This window comes from Kogia breviceps, chromosome X (genome assembly GCF_026419965.1).
Source record: "Kogia breviceps isolate mKogBre1 chromosome X, mKogBre1 haplotype 1, whole genome shotgun sequence".
NCBI lineage: Eukaryota > Metazoa > Chordata > Mammalia > Artiodactyla > Physeteridae > Kogia > Kogia breviceps.
In genome coordinates, this window is record NC_081330.1 from 28,769,496 (window position 1) to 28,787,637 (window position 18,142).

The 18,142-nt window shown below is 40.4% G+C and overlaps 1 protein-coding gene across 1 annotated transcript in view; it reads right to left on the reverse strand.

Moving 5' to 3' along the window:
* Positions 1–18,142, reverse strand: part of IL13RA1 (interleukin 13 receptor subunit alpha 1) — a 67,841-nt gene that overhangs the window by 40,313 nt on the left and 9,386 nt on the right. The window contains exons 3-4 of the mRNA XM_059049687.2: positions 15,061–15,199; positions 13,124–13,244 (exon numbers count right to left, since the gene is read on the reverse strand). Coding sequence (XP_058905670.1) covers positions 13,124–13,244; positions 15,061–15,199 — 260 coding nt within the window. The remainder of the gene's footprint in view (positions 1–13,123; positions 13,245–15,060; positions 15,200–18,142) is intronic.

Here is an 18,142-nt window from a genome sequence, read left to right on the forward strand (position 1 = left end):
AAAGAAAGACATTACATAATGATCAAGAGATCAATCCAAGCACAACATATAACAATTGTAAATATTTATGCACCCAACATAGGAGCACCTCAATACATAAGGCAAATGCTAACAGACATAAAAAGGGAAATCGACAGTAACACAATCATAGTAGTGGACTTTAACACCCCACTTTCACCAATGGACAGATCATCCAAAATGAAAATAAATAAGGAAACACAAGCTTTAAATGATACATTAAACAAGACGGACTTAATTGACATTTATAGGACATTCCATCCAAAAACAACAGAATACACTTTCTTCTCAAGTGCTCATGGAACATTCTCCAGGATAGATCATATCTTGGGTGACAAGTCAAGCCCTGGTAAATTTAAGACAATTGAAATTGTATCAAGTATCTTTTCTGACCACAATGCTATGAGACTAGATATCAATTACAGGAAAAAAATTGGTGATAAACACAAACACATGACTGCTAAACAATACACTACTAAACATCCAAGAGATCACTGAAGAAATCAAAGAGGAAATCAAAAATACCTATTAACAAATGACAATGAAAACATGACGACCCAAAACCTATGGGATATAGCACAAGCAGTTCTAAGAGGGACGTTTACAACAATACAATCCTACCTCAAGAAACAAGAAACATCTCAAATAAACAACCTAACCTTACACCTAAAGCCACTAGAGAAAGAACAAACAAAACCCAAAATTACAGAAGGAAAGAAATCATAAAGATCAGATCAGAAATAAATGAGAAAGAAATGAAGGAGACAATAGCTGAGATGAATAAAACTAAAAGGTGGTTCTTTAAGAAGATAAACAAAATTGATAAACCACTAGCCAGACTCATCAAGAAAGAAAGAGAGAAGACTCAAATCAACAGAATTAGAAATGAAAAAGGGGAAGTAACAACTGACACTTCAGAAATACAAAAGTTCATGAGAGATTACTATAAGCAACTCTATGCCAATAAAATGGACAACATGGAAGAAATGGACAAATTCTTAGAAAAGCACAACCTCCCGAGACTGAACCAGGAAGAAACAGAAAATATAAACATAACAATCACAAGCACTGAAATTGAACCTGTGATTAAAAATCTTCCAACAAACAAAACCCCAGGACCAGATGGCTTCACAGGCGAATTCTAACAAACATTTAGAGAAGAGCTAACACCTGTCCTTTTCAAACTCTTCCAAAATATAGCAGAGGGAGGAACACTCCCAAACTCATTCTACAAGGCCACCATCACCCTGATACCAAAACCAGACAAAGATGTCACAAAGAAAGAAGACTACAGGCCAGTATCACTGGTGAACATAGATGCAAAAATCCTCAACAAAATACTAGCAAGCAGAATCCAACAGCACATTAAAAGGATCATACACCATGATCAAGTGGGGGTTATCCCAGGAATGCAAGGATTCTTCAATATATGCAAATCAATCAATGTGATACACCATATTAACAAACTGAAGGAGAAAAACCATATGATCATCTCAATAGATGCAGAAAAAGCTTTTGACAAAATTCAACACCCATTTATGATAAAAACACTCCAGAAAGTGGGCATAGAGGGAACTTACCTCAACATAATAAAGGCCATATATGACAAACCTACAGGCAACATCGTACTCAAGAGTGAAAAACTGAAACCATTTCCACTAAGATCAGGAACAAGACAAGGTTGCCTACTCTCACCACATTATTCAACATAGTTTTGGAAGTTTTAGCCACAGCAACCAGAGAAGAAAACAAATAAAAGGAATCCAAATCAGAAAAGAAGTAAAACTGTCACTGTTTGCAAATGACAGATACTATACATAGAGAATCCCAAAGAGGCTACCAGAAAACGACTAGAGCTAATCAATGAATTTGGTAAAGTAGCAGGATATAAAATTAATGCACAGAAATATCTTGCATTCCTATACACTAATGATGAAAAATCTGAAAGAGAAATTATGGAAACACTCCCATTTACCACGGCAACAAAAAGAATAAAATACCTAGGAATAAACCTACCTAAGGAGACAAAAGACCTGTATGCACAAAACTATAAGACACTGATGAAAGAAATTAAAGATGATACAAACAGATGGAGAGATATACCATGTTCTTGGATTGGAAGAATCAACATTGTGAAAATGACTATACTGCCCAAAGCAATCTACAGATTCAATGCAATCCCTATCAAACTACCAAGGGCATTTTTCACAGAACTAGAACAAAAAATTTCACAATTTGTATGGAAACACAAAGGACCCTGAATAGACAAAACAATCCTGAGAGAGAAAGACAGAGCTGGAGGTATCAGGCTCCTTGACTTCAGACTATACTACAAAGCTACAGTCATCAAGACAGTATGGTACTGGTACAAAAACAGAAATAATAGATCAATGGAACAGGATAGAAAGCCCAGAGATAAATGCACACACATAGAGTCACCTTATCTTGGATAAAGGAGGCAAGAATATATAATGGAAAAAAGACAGCCTCTTCAATAAGTGGTGCTGGGAAAACTGGACAGCTACATGTAAAAGAATGAAATTAGAACACTCCCTAACACCATACACAATAATAAACTCAAAATGGATTAAAGACCTAAATGTAAGGCCAGACACTATCAAACTCTTAGAGGAAAACATAGGCAGAACACTCTATGACATAAATCACAGCAAGATCCTTTTTGACCCATCTGCTAAAGAAATGGAAATAAAACCAGAAATAAACAAATGGGACCTAATGAAGCTTAAAAGCTTTTGCACAGCAAAGGAAACCATAAACAAGACCAAAAGACAACCCTCAGAATGGGAGAAAATATTTGCAAATGAAGTAACTGACAAAGGATTAATCTCCAAAATTTACAAGCAGCTCATGCAGCTCAATATCAAAAAAACAATCAACCCAATCCAAAAATGGGCAGAAGACCTAAATAGACATTTCTCTAAGGAAGATATACAGGTTGCCAACAAACACATGAATGGATGCTCAACATCACTAATAATTAGAGAAGTGCAAATCAAAACCACAATGAGGTATCACCTCACACCAGTAAGAATGGCTATCATCAAAAAGTCTACAAACAGGGCTTCCCTGATGGTGCAGTGGTTGAGAATCCGCCTGCCGATGCAGGGGACACGGGTTCATGCCCCGGTCCGGGAAGATCCCACATGCCGCGGAGCGGCTGGGCCCATGAGCCATGGCCGCTGAGCCTGCGCGTCCGGAGCCTGTGCTCCGCAACGGGAGAGGCCACAACAGTGAGAGGCCCGCGTACCATAAAAAAAAAAAAGTCTACAAACAATAAATGTTGCAAAGCATGTGGAGAAAAGGGAACCCTCTTGCACTGTTGGTGGGAATGTAAATTGATACAGCCACTTGGGAGAAAAGTATGGAGGTTCCTCAAAAAACTAAAAACAGAACTACCATATGACCCAGCAATCTCACTACTGGGATTACATATACCCTGAGAAAACCATAATTCAAAGAGTCATGTACCACAATGTTCATTGCAGCTGTATTTACAATAGCCAGGACATGGAAGCAACCTAAGTGTCCATCAACAGATGGATGGATAAAGAAGATGTGGCACATATATACCATGGAATATTACTCAGCCATAAAAAGGAACGAAACTGAGTTACTTGTAGTGATGTGGGTGGACCTAGAGACTGTCATACAGAGTCAAGTAAGTCAGAAAGAGAAAAACAAATACCGTATGCTAACACATACATATGGAATCTTTTAAAAAAAGGTTCTGAAGAACCTAGGGGCAGAACAGGAATAAAGACGCAGATGTAGATAATGGACTTGAGGACATGGGGAGGGGGAAGAGTAAGCTGGGATGAAGTGAGAGAGTGGCATGGGCTTATATACACTACCAAATGTAAAATAGATAGCTAGTGGGAAGCAGCCACATAGCACAGGGAGATAGCTTGGAGCTTTGTGACCACCTAGAGGGGTGGGATAGGGAGGGTGGGAGGGTGACGCAAGAGGGAGGAGATATAGGGATATAGGTATATGTTAGCTGATTCACTTTGTTATAAAGCAGAAACTAACACACCATTGTAAAGCAATTATACTCCAATAAAGATGTGTAAAAAAAAAAAAAAAAAAAGCCTATAGTAACAGGTTTCTCCAGACTTCACCACAACATCATCAGGGCCAGGCTACTCCTTTTAAGGTTTAGTTCTCGGTCCCTTTCACTAGCAGTTCTTTTGGGAGACAGATGTACTCAATCCTCCTCTGTTTTTATTCATGAACTATAACACTCTTGAGTTGTTTATCCCTCCCTTCTAAGTCCTCACCCCCGTTCTGAATGTTGTCTAACTTTGGATCCTACCAAACATTCAAAACCTATTTATGGAGTACCTACCATGTATCAGGCACAGGGGGAAACAAGACACAGCCCCTGCTCTCAAGGGAGATGGCAGTCTGGGGATGGTGACCACTAAGTAAACAGGAAATGCAACACAATGTACTGAGTATTATGACACAGGAAGGCGCAGGTTACCATGGTACATGATGACTGGGGACATATCTAGGCTTGAGAGGTCAAGAAGGCTTTCTGGAAGGGAAGTGATGTCTGAGCTAAGAAGGACAAATAAGGGGCATCCAGGTGAAATGGCAAGGCTTGCGCTGTGTGGGAACGCAGAATGCTTCCACTATTCTGGCTGAATGTTCGGTTTGGCTCCCACTCTTCTGTTTGAGTGTTTGAAGAGCAAGTTTGAGGAACTGGAAGTTCAGTGTGGGCTGGGAGGTAGGTGCAAGAGGGGTGGGGGCACATGGGGGAGACAAGACTGATGCTACAGAGATGGGCAGGAGCTGAAGCACAAAAGGCTTTGTCAGTCATGCTGGTGAGTTTGGACTTTATCCTGCACCCACCAGGGAGCCACTGAAGGGCTTTAAGTAAAGGAGAAACAACAGGTACCACAAGCGGGCAAGTGAAACTGCAAAACCTCAAGTGAGAATGATCTGTCCTGAGGGGTGGGGGGCACTGAACTGCACAATCTCAGTCTGGCTTTGCCTGCAGTGCTTCTCAACTTGGCCGGGAGCACCTCTGGGGACAGGGGAGGACAGTGAATGCTAAACCCCCAGCAACTTGGGAGGTTTTTGTTAAATAATTCATGTGATATTTTTATACTATAAGCATACTTTTTTTGTACAGAGTGTTCATTCTTTTTTTTTTTTGTGGTACGTGGGCCTCTCACTGTTGTGGCCTCTCCCATTGTGGAGCACAGGCTCAGCGGCCATGGCTCATGGGCCCAGCCGCTCCGCGGCATGTGGGATCTTCCCGGACCAGGGCACGAACCCGTGTCCCCTGCATCGGAAGGCGGATTCTCAACCACTGCACCACCAGGGAAGCCCGAGTGTTCACTCTTGAATAAAGTAAGTTCAGTGTTGACTCGTAAATAATAAAAAGAAAGTATCTGATTTTGATTCAATAAATGTTTCTCAATCCTGAAAAAAATTCAAGTGGTTGTTTTGCGTTCTATTGCATGATACAGTCATGAGTGTTTTCATATACCAAAAATACTTTACAGCAAGTCATCCGGCAAAACGGACATTCCAGGATAAAGGCCATGTTTATCCTATAGCTTCAGAAGTCCTGGACATGGCCTTCCACACCCCACTCTCTCAGAAACAGTCTGAAGGAGCAATAGACAGGGAGACAAGGGCATGTGCAGGGCAGACTGCCAACACTAGATCTCCTGCTTCCCCAACTGGAATCACACAGACTGAATGCCCCCAGTCCTCAGACCACTCTTGCCCAGTGCCACCTCCAGCCTCGGAGACTCCTCCCCATCCAGGAGGTCCACCCCCTTCATCAAAGCCTCTCAGCCTCGCTCCACCACCACCCCAAGCTCCACCGTCCCACCCCAAGCTCCACCATCACTTCCCACAGAGTCTGCCTACATTTCTGGAAGCCTCCATCATGCACTCTTATTTCTATATAGGCAATTATGCCCGATGCTGTCTCCTCCACATTTGAAGTTTTAGGAGTGAAGAGACATGTTTCTTATCTCTGCTGCCCATTCAGTGCTTTACCCACAATGTGTGCTAAAGTTTTACTGAACTGAATTGATTAGCCTGGTCCTTTCTTCCTTGTTCTGCTGTTAATAATTCTATGTTCTAGAGAGGGAAGACAGCAGAAGCAAGAAGAACTACAAACGTGCATCCTGTGGAACAAAAACCACATTCACAGAAAGACAGACAAGATGAAAAGGCAGAGGGTTATGTACCAGATGAAGGAACAAGATGAAACCCCAGAAAAACAACTAAATGAAGTGGAGATAGGCAACCTTCCAGAAAAAGAATTCAGAATAATGATAGTGAAGATGATCCAGGACCTCAGATAAAGAATGGAGGCAAAGATCGAGAAGATGCAAGAAATTTTAACAAAGACATAGAAGAATTAAAGAACAAACAGAGATGAACAATACAATAACTGAAATGAAAACTGCACTACAAGGAATCAATAGCAGAATAACTGAGGCAGAAAAATGGATAAGTGACCTGGAAGACAGAACAGTGGAATTCACTGCTGCGGAACAGAATAAAGAAAAAAAGAATGAAAAGAAATGAAGACAGCCTAAGAGACCTCTGGGACAACATTAAACACAACAAAATTTGCATTATAGGGATCCCAGAAGGAGAAGAGAGAGAGAAAGACCTGAGAAAATATTTGAAGAGATTATAGTCGAAAACTTCCCTAACATGGGAAAGGAAATAGCCACCCAAGTCCAGGAAGTGCAGAGAGTCCCATACAGGATAAACCCAAGGAGAAACACGCCGAGACCCATAATAATCAACTTGGCAAAAATTAAAGACAAAGAAAAATTATTGAAAGCAGCAAGGGAAAAATGACAAATAACATACAAGGGAACTCCCATAAGGTTAACAGCTGATTTCTCAGCAGAAACTCTACAAGCCAGAAGGGAGTGGCATGATATACTTAAAGTGATGAAAGGGAAGAACCTACAACCAAGATTACTCTACCCGGCAAGGATCTCATTCAGATTCGGTGGAGATATCAAAAGCTTTACAGACAAGCAAAAGCTAAGAGAATTCAGCACCAACAAACCAGCTCTACAACAAATGCTAAAGGAACTTCTCTAGGCAGGAAACACAAGACAAGAAAAGGACCTACAATAACAAACCCAAAACAATTAAGAAAATGGTCATAGGAACATACATATCAATAATTACCATAAACGTGAATGGATTAAATGCTCCAACCAAAAGACACAGGCTTGCTGAATGGATACAAAAACAAGACCCATATATATGCTGTCTACAGGAGACCCACTTCAGACCTAGGGACACATAGAGACTGAAAGTGAGGGGATGGAAAAAGATATTCCATGCAAATGGAAATCAAAAGAAAGCTGGAGTATCAATTCTCATATCAGAGAAAATAGACTTTAAAACAAATACAACTACAAGAGACAAAGAAGGACATTACATAATGATCAAGAGTGCAATCCAAGAAGAACACATAACAATTGTAAACATTTATGCACCCAACATAGGAGCACCTCAATATATAAGGCAAATGCTAATAGACATAAAAAGGGAAATCAACAGTAACACAATCATAGTAGGGGACTTTAACACCCCACTTTCACCAACAGACAGATCATCCAAAATGAAAATAAAAAAAGGAAACAGAAGCTTTAAATGACACAATAGACCAGATAGATTTAATTGATATTTATAGGACATTCCACCCCCAAACAGCAGATTACACTTTCTTCTTAAGTGTGCATGGAACATTCTCCAGGATACATCACATCTTGGGTCACAAATCAAGCCTCAGTAAATTTAAGAAAATTGAAATCATATCAAGCATCTTTTCTGACCACAACGCTATGAGATTAGAAATGAATTAGGGGAAAAAAACATAAAAAAAACAAACACATGGAGACTAAACACTACATTACTAAATAACCAAGAGATCAATGAAGAAATCAAAGAGGAAATCAAAAAATACCTAGAGACAAATGACAATGAAAACATGATAATCCAAAACCTATGGGATGCAGAAAAAGCAGTTCCAAGAGGGAAGTTTATAGCTACACAAGCCTACCTCAAGAAACATGAAAAATCTCAAATAAACAATCTAACGTTACACCTAAACGAACTAGAGAAAGAACAAAGAAAACCCAAAGTTAGCAGAAGGAAAGAAATCATCAAGATCAGAGCAGAAATAAGTGAAATAGAAACAAAGAAAACAATAGCAAAGATCAATAAAACTAAAAGCTGATGCTTTGAGAAGATAAACAAAATTGATAAACCATTAGCCAGACTGATCAAGAAAAAGAGGGAGAGGACTCAAATCAATAAAATTAGAAATGAAAAAGGAGAAGTTACAACAGACACCACAGAAATACAAAGCATCCTAACAGACTATTACAAGCAACTCTATGCCCCAAAAATGGAAGAAATGGACAAATTCTTGGAAAGGTATAAGCTTCCAAGACTGAACCAGGAAGAAATAGAAAATATGAACAGACCAATCACAAGTAATGAAATTGAAACTGTGATTTAAAATCTTCCAACAAACAAAAGTCCAGGACCAGATGGCTTCACAGGTTAATTCTATCAAACATTTAGAGATGAGCTAACATCCATCTTTCTGAAACTCTTTCAAAATTTGCAGAGGAAGGAATGCTCCCAAACTCATTCTATGAGGCCACCATCACCCTGATACCAAAACCAGACAAAGATGTCACAAAGAAAGAAGACTACAGGCCAGTATCACTGATGAACATAGATGCAAAAATCCTCAACAAAATACTAGCAAGCAGAATCCAACAGCACATTAAAAGGATCATACACCTTGATCAAGTGGGGGTTATCCCAGGAATGCAAGGATTCTTCAATATATGCAAATCAATCAATGTGATACACCATAATTAACAAAATTGAAGAATAAAAACCATATGATCATCTCAATAGATGCAGAAAAAGCTTTTGACAAAATTCAACACACATTTATGATAAAAAATCTCCAGAAAGTGGGCATAGAGGGAACCTACCTCAACATAATAAAGGCCATATACGACAAACCCACAGCAAACATAATTCTCAATGGTGAAAAACTGAAAGCATTTCCTCTAAGATCAGGAACAAGACAACGTTGTCCATTCTTGCCACTATAATTCAACATAGCTTTGGAAGTCCTAGCCAGGGCAATCAGAGAAGAAAAAGAAATAAAAGGAATACAAATTGGAAAAGAAGAAGTAAAACTGTCACTGTTTGCAGATGACATGATACTATACATAGAGAATCCTAAAGATGCCACCAGAAAACTACTAGAGCTAATCAATGAATTTGGTAAAGTTGCAGGATACAAAATTAATGCACAGAAATCTCTTGTATTCCTATACACTAAAAAATCTGAAAGAGAAATTAAGGAAACACTCCCATTTACCATTGCAACAAAAAGAATAAAATACCTAGGAATAAACCTACCGAGGGAGACAAAAGACCTGTATGCAGAAAACTATAAGACACTGATGAAAGAAATTAAAGATGATACCAACAAATGGAGAGATATACCATGTTCTTGGATTGGAAGAATCAACATTGGGAAAGTGACTCTACTAACCAAAGCAATCTACAGATTCAATGCAATCCCTATCAAATTACCAATGGCATTTTTTAAGGAACTAGAATAAAAAATCTTAAAATTTGTATGGAGACACAAAAGACCCTGAATAGCCAAAGCAGTCTTGAGGGAAAAGAACAGAGCTGGAGGAATCAGACTCCCTGACTTCAGACTATACTATAAAGCTACAGTAATCTACACAAGATGGTACTGGCAGAAAACCAGAAACATAGATCAATGGAACAGGATAGAAAGCCCAGACATAAACCCACGCACCTATGATCAACTAATCTATGACAAAGGAGGCAAGGATATACAATGGAGAAAAACAGTCTCTTCAATTAGTGGTGCTGGGAAAACTGGATAGCTACATGTAAAAGAATGAAATTAGAACACTCCCTCACACCATACACAAAAATAAACTCAAAATGGATTAGAGACCTAAATGTAAGGCCAGACACTATAAAACTCTTAGAGGAAAACATAGGAAGAATATTCTTTGACATAAATCACAGCAAGATCTTTTTTGATCCACCTCCTAGAGTAATGGAAATAAAAACAAATGGGACCTAATGAAACTTCAAACCTTTTGCACAGCAAAGGAAACCATAAACAAGACCAAAAGACAACCCTCAGAATGGGAGAAAATATTTGCAAACGAATCAATGGACAAAGGATTAATCTCCAAAATATATAAATAGCTCATGCAGCTCAACATTAAAAAAACAAACAACCCAATCCAAAAATGGGCAGAAGACCTAAATAGACATTTCTCCAAAGAAGACATACAGCAGGCCAAGAAGCACATGAAAAGCTGCTCAACATCACTAATTATTAGAGAAATGCAAATCAAAACTACCGTGAGGTATCACCTCACACCAGTAAGAATGCGCATCATCAGAAAATCTACACACAACAAACGCTGGAGAGGGTGTGGAGAAAAGGGAACCCTCTTGCCCTGTTGGTGGGAATGTAAATTGATAAAGCCACTATGGAGAACAGTATGGAGTTTCCTTAAAAAACTAAAAATAGAATTACCATATGATCCAGCAATCCCACTACTGGGCATATACCCAGAGAAAACCATAACTCAAAAAGATACATGCACCCCAATGTTCATGGCAGCACTATTTACAATAGCCAGGTCATGGAAGCAACCTAAATGCCCATCGACAGACGAATGGATAAAGAAGATGTGGTACATATATACAATGGAATATTACTCAGCCCTAAAAAGGAATGAAATTGGGTCATTTGTTGAGATGTGGATGGATCTAGAGACTGTCATACAGAGTGAAGTAAGTCAGAAAGAGAAAAACAAATATCGTATATTAACGCATATATGTGGAACCTAGAAAAATGGTACAGATGAACGAGTTTGCAGGGCAGAAATAGAGACACAGAGGTAGGGAGCAAACATATGGACACCAAGGGGGGAAGTGGTGGGGGGGGTCGGATGAATTGGGCGATTGGGATTGACATGTATACACTAATATGTATAAAATTGATGACCGGGCTTCCCTGGTGGCGCAGTGGTTGGGAGTCCGCCTGCCGATGCAGGGGACACGAGTTCGTGCCCCGGTCTGGGAGGATCCCACATGCCACGGAGCAGCTGGGCCCATGAGCCATGGCCGCTGAGCCTGCACGTCCAGATCCCATGCTCCGCAACGGGAGAGGCCACAACAGTGAGAGGCCCGTGTACCGCAAAAAAAAAAAAAAAAAAAAAAAAAATTGATGACTAATAAGAACCTGCTGTATAAAAAAATAAATTAAATAAAATTCAAAAATTAGAAAAATAATTCTAGGCTCTAAAGAAAGGAAATGATGAAAGATTAATTTAGAAAAGAAAGAAAATTTTAATAAATTTTGTAGATATAGTCACAAACATGAAATGTAAGTTATTTTGTGGGGAACTAAACTACTCTTTAACCCTAGGAATGATTTAAGTTTCCTTTTGAGAGGTAGATACCAATCACTCAGACATTGTTGATGGGAATGTAAAACGGTACAGCCACTCTAGAAAATAGTTTGGCAGGTTCTTTTATAAAACTAGATATGTAATTACCTTATGATACAGCAATTACACCCTAAGGCATTTATTCCAGGGAACTGAAAAGTGATGTTCACACAAAAAACCTGAATATGAATATTTATAGTAGTTTTATTCATACTTGCAAAACATTGGAAACACTCAAGATATCCTTCAATGAATAAAATGTTAAACAAACCAATACATCCATATCATGGAACACTACTCAGCAAGAAAAGGGAATGAACTATTGATACACAGAACAGCTTGGATGGATCTCCAGGGTATTATGCAGAGGCTAAAAAAGATAAAGTCAGCCTCAGACAGTTATATGCTGTATGATTCCATTTCACTTACATTCTTGAAATGACAGAGGTTAGAGACTTGGGGGAGAGGAGTGCGGGGAGAGGGTGTGCAGGAGGGAGGTGGGTGTAGCTATAAAAGGGCAACTCAAGGGATCCTTGTGGTAATGGAGCTATTCTGTACCTACGCATATGATAAAACTGCATAGACCTACACACACCACACACACACACACACACACACAAATAACTGGACGGAACACCAGTGAAATTTGAATAAGGTCAGTGGACTGTACCAATGTCAATTTTCTGGTTTTGATATTGCACTCTGCTTACACGAGATGTTACCATTGGAAGAAACTGTGTGAAGGGTAGATGAGATCTCTTTGTATATATTTTTGCAATCTAATTTTGCGGATCTATAATTTTTTTAACATTTTTGTTGGAGTATAATTGCTTTACAATGGTGTGTTAGTTTCTGCTTTGTAACAAAGTGAATCAACTATACATATACACATATCCCCACCTCTCTTCCCTCTTGTGGCTCCTGCCCTCCCACCCTCTCTATCCCACTCCTCTAGGTGGTCACAAAGCACCAAGCTGATCTCCCTGTGCTATGCGGCTGCTTCCCACTAGCTAGCTATTTTACATTTGGTAGTGTATATAGGTCCATATACACACTACCACTCTCTCACTTTGTCCCAGCTTACCCCTCCCCCTCCCCGTGTCCTCAAGTCCATTCTCTAATAGGTCTGCATCTTTATTCCCATCTTGCCCCTAGGTTCTTCATGACCATATTTTTTCAGATTCCATATATATGTGTTAGCATACAACGGAATATTACTGAGACATAAAAAGAAACGAAACTGAGTTATCTGTAGTGAGGTGGATGGACCTAGAGTCTGTCAGACAGAGTGAAGTAAGTCAGAAGAGAAAAACAAATACCGTATGCAAACACACACATATATATGGAATCTATAATTATTTTTTAAGGGTTTGGTTTTTTTTTTTAAATGAGACACCAAAAGCAGATGCATTTTCCAATGAAGCAGTGTGTAGAAAAGAATAGGCTGTTCCGTTTTGGGGTTTGTTTTAACTAGGTTAGGTGCAAAGGCTCACAACACAATCACAGTCAAGTCCCTGTCCAGTAAGTGTCCTGTGCATACTCACCAATAGTAGAGAGTATAGTTAGTGTCAGGATTTGTATTCCTTCCAGGGAGCCAAGCGCACTTCATGTAGCTCAGGTTATACCAAATGCATTGTAGTTCAGTAACAGCGGACTCAGGATCGCCTGGAATATGCAGCCAAGAGTTTAGGACCCTTGTCTCCTTGCCCTGTGAGCTGGCCCGTCACTCTAGGGGCTGGGGGATGGCAAGCGTGCTTCCGGCTGCTTCTCCGGAAAGCTAATCCCTAAACTCTCACCCCATTTGACCCAGAAGGCACCCAGGTGGAAGAAAACCCAAATCTAATTTGTTCACAACTTTCTCTCTTTACTATCACCGAGGGACCCTAACTCCTGTATTCCTAACTGGAGAGAGAGTCTGAAGGTCAAATAATATTTTAGTCACAGGAAATGACTATGGAATTTCCCAAATGCATGTGAAAATATAAACAACCATTATATCTACCTGTCTTTTCAAAAAACACCAAGTGTTCTGAGTTATAATTTACCTTGTCTTTTGAGCAATACTGACACACCTTGTTTTAAAAATTAAACAAACCTTCCTCCTGAGGCAATTCAGGGAAAGGTAAGCAAAACGAACTCTTAGTAGTTGTCTATTGGGGGTTATGGCCTTAGGAGCCCTAAAATCTTGATGATTTGAAATCTCTACCTTTATAAAGCCTTTTAAGTTAAGACATCACGTCTCTAAAGTAAATGCCTATGTTTAAAATTCAAACCTGTTATCCCTCGTGCTCCTTAAAGGCGTACTGTGCTGAGCCATCACCACCCACCTTTTCGTCACAATACAATTTAGTTTCTTTCAGATTATTAAACTCTTCAAGAAACGAGTATAGGGGAGGTAACTTGCTGTAAACCATGCTCCCAGCCTCCTGGCAGTACTGAATTTTATAACTTTACAAATATTACTTCATATACTTTTGATCCGCGCATACAGGTAGAGAGAATGGTCTAGAAAACAAGTCATGTAGTGTTAAGGTTTGGAGGTAGGAGATGGGGCCTTGCCCAACCAAAGGGCAACATGATATGAGTAGATAATATGTATCTAGCGTTTACTGTCTGCCAGGCACTATTCTCAGCACCTCATATGTACTGACTGATATAATCCTTTCAACATTCCTGGGAGGTAGGTACTATCATCATCCCTTTTTACAGGTGAGGAAACTGAAGGGAGAAGGGGCTAAGTGATCTACCTAAGGTCACAAAACTAGAAGCTGGCAGAGCTGAGATTTAAACTTGGACATCTGGGCTCTGGTAGCCCTGCTCTTCCTGAGTATATGCTACTCCCGGCATGTAACATAAGAGCCAGAAGGACACTGGGTGATAGGTGGGAAGGGAGCTGGGGGACAGTGATCAACCTGACAGCTTGACAGCTTTTGCTAGGGCTAGTATTGAGTCAGAGCTGGGCTGCCAACATGCCCACTTTCCTCTTGTAACATCTTGCCCCAAATATATCCTATATATCAATCTAATCTCTCTATATAATGAGTAAGACACTATCAATATTTTCGTTTGTTTAAGGCACTGGACCTGGGACCTGAAGATCTACAGCAACTCACTCAGTTCCCTTCTTCCTCACAGAATAGATCAGGGTAATAATACATGCCTTGCTCATTTCACCGAATAAGCTTGAGAAGCTCAATTTAGGGGAGAGGCATATGTGTGTGCGTGTGCGTGTGTCACTTTCCAAATTATTAAGTGCTCTATAACTATCAGGCATTGTTATTCAAGTTGTCTGTGAGCACCTTGAAGGCAGAGATGTCCTGACAGTTATTGGTGTGTTGTCAGCATCTAGTACCAGTGCCTGACACTTATTAGACTCAACAAATGTTTGAAAATTAAATGAATTAATGAACACTGAACATAAGCATGTGGATAATTTGGATTTATTCTCTAAACGCCAAGAGACAGTGCTTTTAGCTGTTACCTTCAGGGGGCGAGATGCACTTTTCCACCAAAATGCTAGGCTTCTCACTTTCGTTGGTGCTACACTGGGACCCCACTTGCAGACAAATCCTCTCATTCAGGGGCACTTCTTTTGAACGATAAGTTTCTGGAGCAATTTTCTAAGATAAGGAAATTTTAAAAGGCAGTGCAGTAGCAAACACACAGAAATACATTTGTGTAAAGAAAATGGAAAGTTATCAAGTGGTATACAGTTCAGAGATTCGCAGCTTCGGGTGATTCTGTTCTCCCATTCCTGGGGGATATTTGTTAATGTCAAAGAACATTTTTAGTTGTCATAACTTGGGAGGGGGCTGCTACTGGCATCTACTGGGTAGAGGCCAAGGATGCTGCCAAACATCCTATAATGCACAAGACAGCCTTCCCTCCCCCAACAACAAAAAATTATCCCGCATCAAATGTCCGTAGTGCCACCATTGAGAAACTGTGGTATAGATAAAAGACAATTTCCCGCATTTTCAATGTATAAACATCATGACATTTACTACAAACCTACCATGCTAACACATCTGTCTAAGAGCAATGTCAAAGGAAACACAATAAGCTTATCAAAATTCAATTCCAGGTAGATGCAGTATAACATCAAGATCAAGGTTAAAAAGGACTGCTTTAAGAATCTGGCAATCCTGGTCACCTCTGAGGAGAGGAAGTAAAGAAGGGGAGCCTGAGGGCTGAGGAGAGACTTTTCAGGAAACACCTTTCTGCACTGTTTGACAATTTTGACTATCTCACATACACATATGAATTATAAGGGTTGATATTATATGCACTGAGTATAGCACGCCCTTATTCTGAAAGGTAGATAAGCTTTGTGGAACCACAGAAAGCCAACTTATACACAGCTTACCATAACAATCACAAGCCTGTTATTATGATTTAGAATACTGAGATTAAAGGCTCTTGAGGAAATTAACATTTTCCAAGGTGACAGAGTTGGTATAATTAAGAACGGAGCTGCTTTTAATCAGAGCTCCAAGGAGCTTCCTGTTTTGCAATAGTTTCTGACTCAAGTTGGAGACAGCATTTCCTTTTATATACCTGCTGATAGCCATGAAGGGAAATTTTGTCAGAGTTACCTTTATCTACCACCCTAAGGGGTACTCTGCCATTTCACATGCCTGCTGCCAACTGAGCATGAAGGCAACTGTGAGAGACTCTCAAAACCAGGACACAAGGATGTCCTCTGAGAGGTGGCCAGCAAATCATCAATTAACGAACCACAGCAAAGACATGGGGAAGAAAACAACACTTTGTACAGACTGAACAGCTCTTAGGCCCAGGCAAGACAGCACTCTAAAAAAGGAGTTAGCTGGTCAGCCCTGGAAGAAGAGAAAAAGAAATGTCTGCAAACAAAATTCTGACAGGGAGAAAAGAGAGGGTGATTCAGCTCCATGGACATTGATTATTTTTGTCCCAGCAGCAAAGCCCTGCCTACCCTCAGTGGGGCCTCCAGCTATTCTGAGTCAAGTACATTTTCACAACAAATTCCTGATTCCTTGCCAAGAAACCTACTTATCATTTGGCTTTCCATATAGTTGGCTGCCTACAGGAATGGAACATACTAATTGTGCCAAGAGAAGGCTCTTGAGAATGTTTCACCATTATAGCTCTCATGGCAAAGTAAGGAAACTGGCCCTTAATTGATGAATGTGTGCTGAGGAAACAAGGATTGTTGGTAATGGTGGCAGGAAAGCTCCGAATGAAAATTTCACCAACCACACAATTTTGCTAAGCAAAAAGTCTCAGGGTGGCTGAAGGAGCCACCCTGACCCAAGGATCCTTGATAATTCTTGTGTGGAAGCTGCATTTGCCCTCTGAGGACACCCAGGGGAAAATGTACAGTCAAATGCCACAAATTAGAATCATTATGGAAAAATCCCGGTTCTCTTATTAGATATTGTTCTAGTGAGAGGGCTGAGGAGTTTTATTACACAAGTATTTTTAATAAATGGAATTTCTTAAAGTAAAAACGTACTTTAGCACCTAAATCTGAACCCTTTTAAAAAAAAACTTCATTTTCAAAGTTAATCAGTTATTGATTCAGACCCTTTATTAATTTATTTATTTTTGGCTGCGTTGGGTCTTCATTGCTGCACGTGGGCTTTCTCTAGTTGCGGCGAGCGGGGGGTACTCTTTGTTGCGGTGCGCGGGCTCCTCATTGCGGTGGCTTCTCTTGTTGCGGAGCACAGGCTCTAGGCATGCAAGCTTCAGTAGTTGTGGCGCGTGGGCTTAGTTGCTCCGCGGCATGTAGGATCTTCCTGGACCAGGGCTTGAACCCGTGTCCCCTGCATTGCCAGGCGGACTCTTAACCACTGCGCCATCAGGGAAGCCCTAAACCTGAACCTTTTGTTCTGGGCATATGAATTAAAAAATAACTTAGGAAAGACATGGTAGGGGGAAAGATAAAATACTTTAAAAAAATCTCTTTAAGGGCTTCCCCGGTGGTGCAGTGGTTGAGAGTCTGCCTGCCGATGCAGGGGACACAGGTTTGTGCCCCAGTCCAGGAAGATCCCACATGCCGCGGAGCGGCTGGACCTGTGAGCCTGCGCGTCCGGAGCCTGTGCTCCACAACGGGGGAGGCCGCAACAGGGAGAGGCCCGTGTACCACAAACAAACAAACAAGGCAAAAAAATCTCTTTCGAAGCTCAAGGCAAATAATATTAAATTGGCATGAATAAAGTAGGAGCCCCAATTGTCAATGATCGCCAAGTCAAGTGCACCTCTCTGGATCAGACAAGGAACTAAATCCTTCCCAGAAGATCTTGAAGAAGTATGTGCGATAGCTCCCACGTGACTTTCGGCTGTGGTGACTCACTCCACTGGTAGCTGCTGTATGACATTATGCTCCACCTGTCAGAGAATCTGGGCTCCTTTGAAAATTTATCAAAAATCAAGGCCAGAGTCCTCAAGCGACCCCTCCCCCTCAAGACCAAAGTTCATTTGGCTAGACTGCAGCTTTCCCAATTGCTAATCCTTTCTCAGAAGGAAAGGGGAGTCAGCTTCAGCTTCAGTCTCTTTCCATGCCTACACAGAACAACATCCTT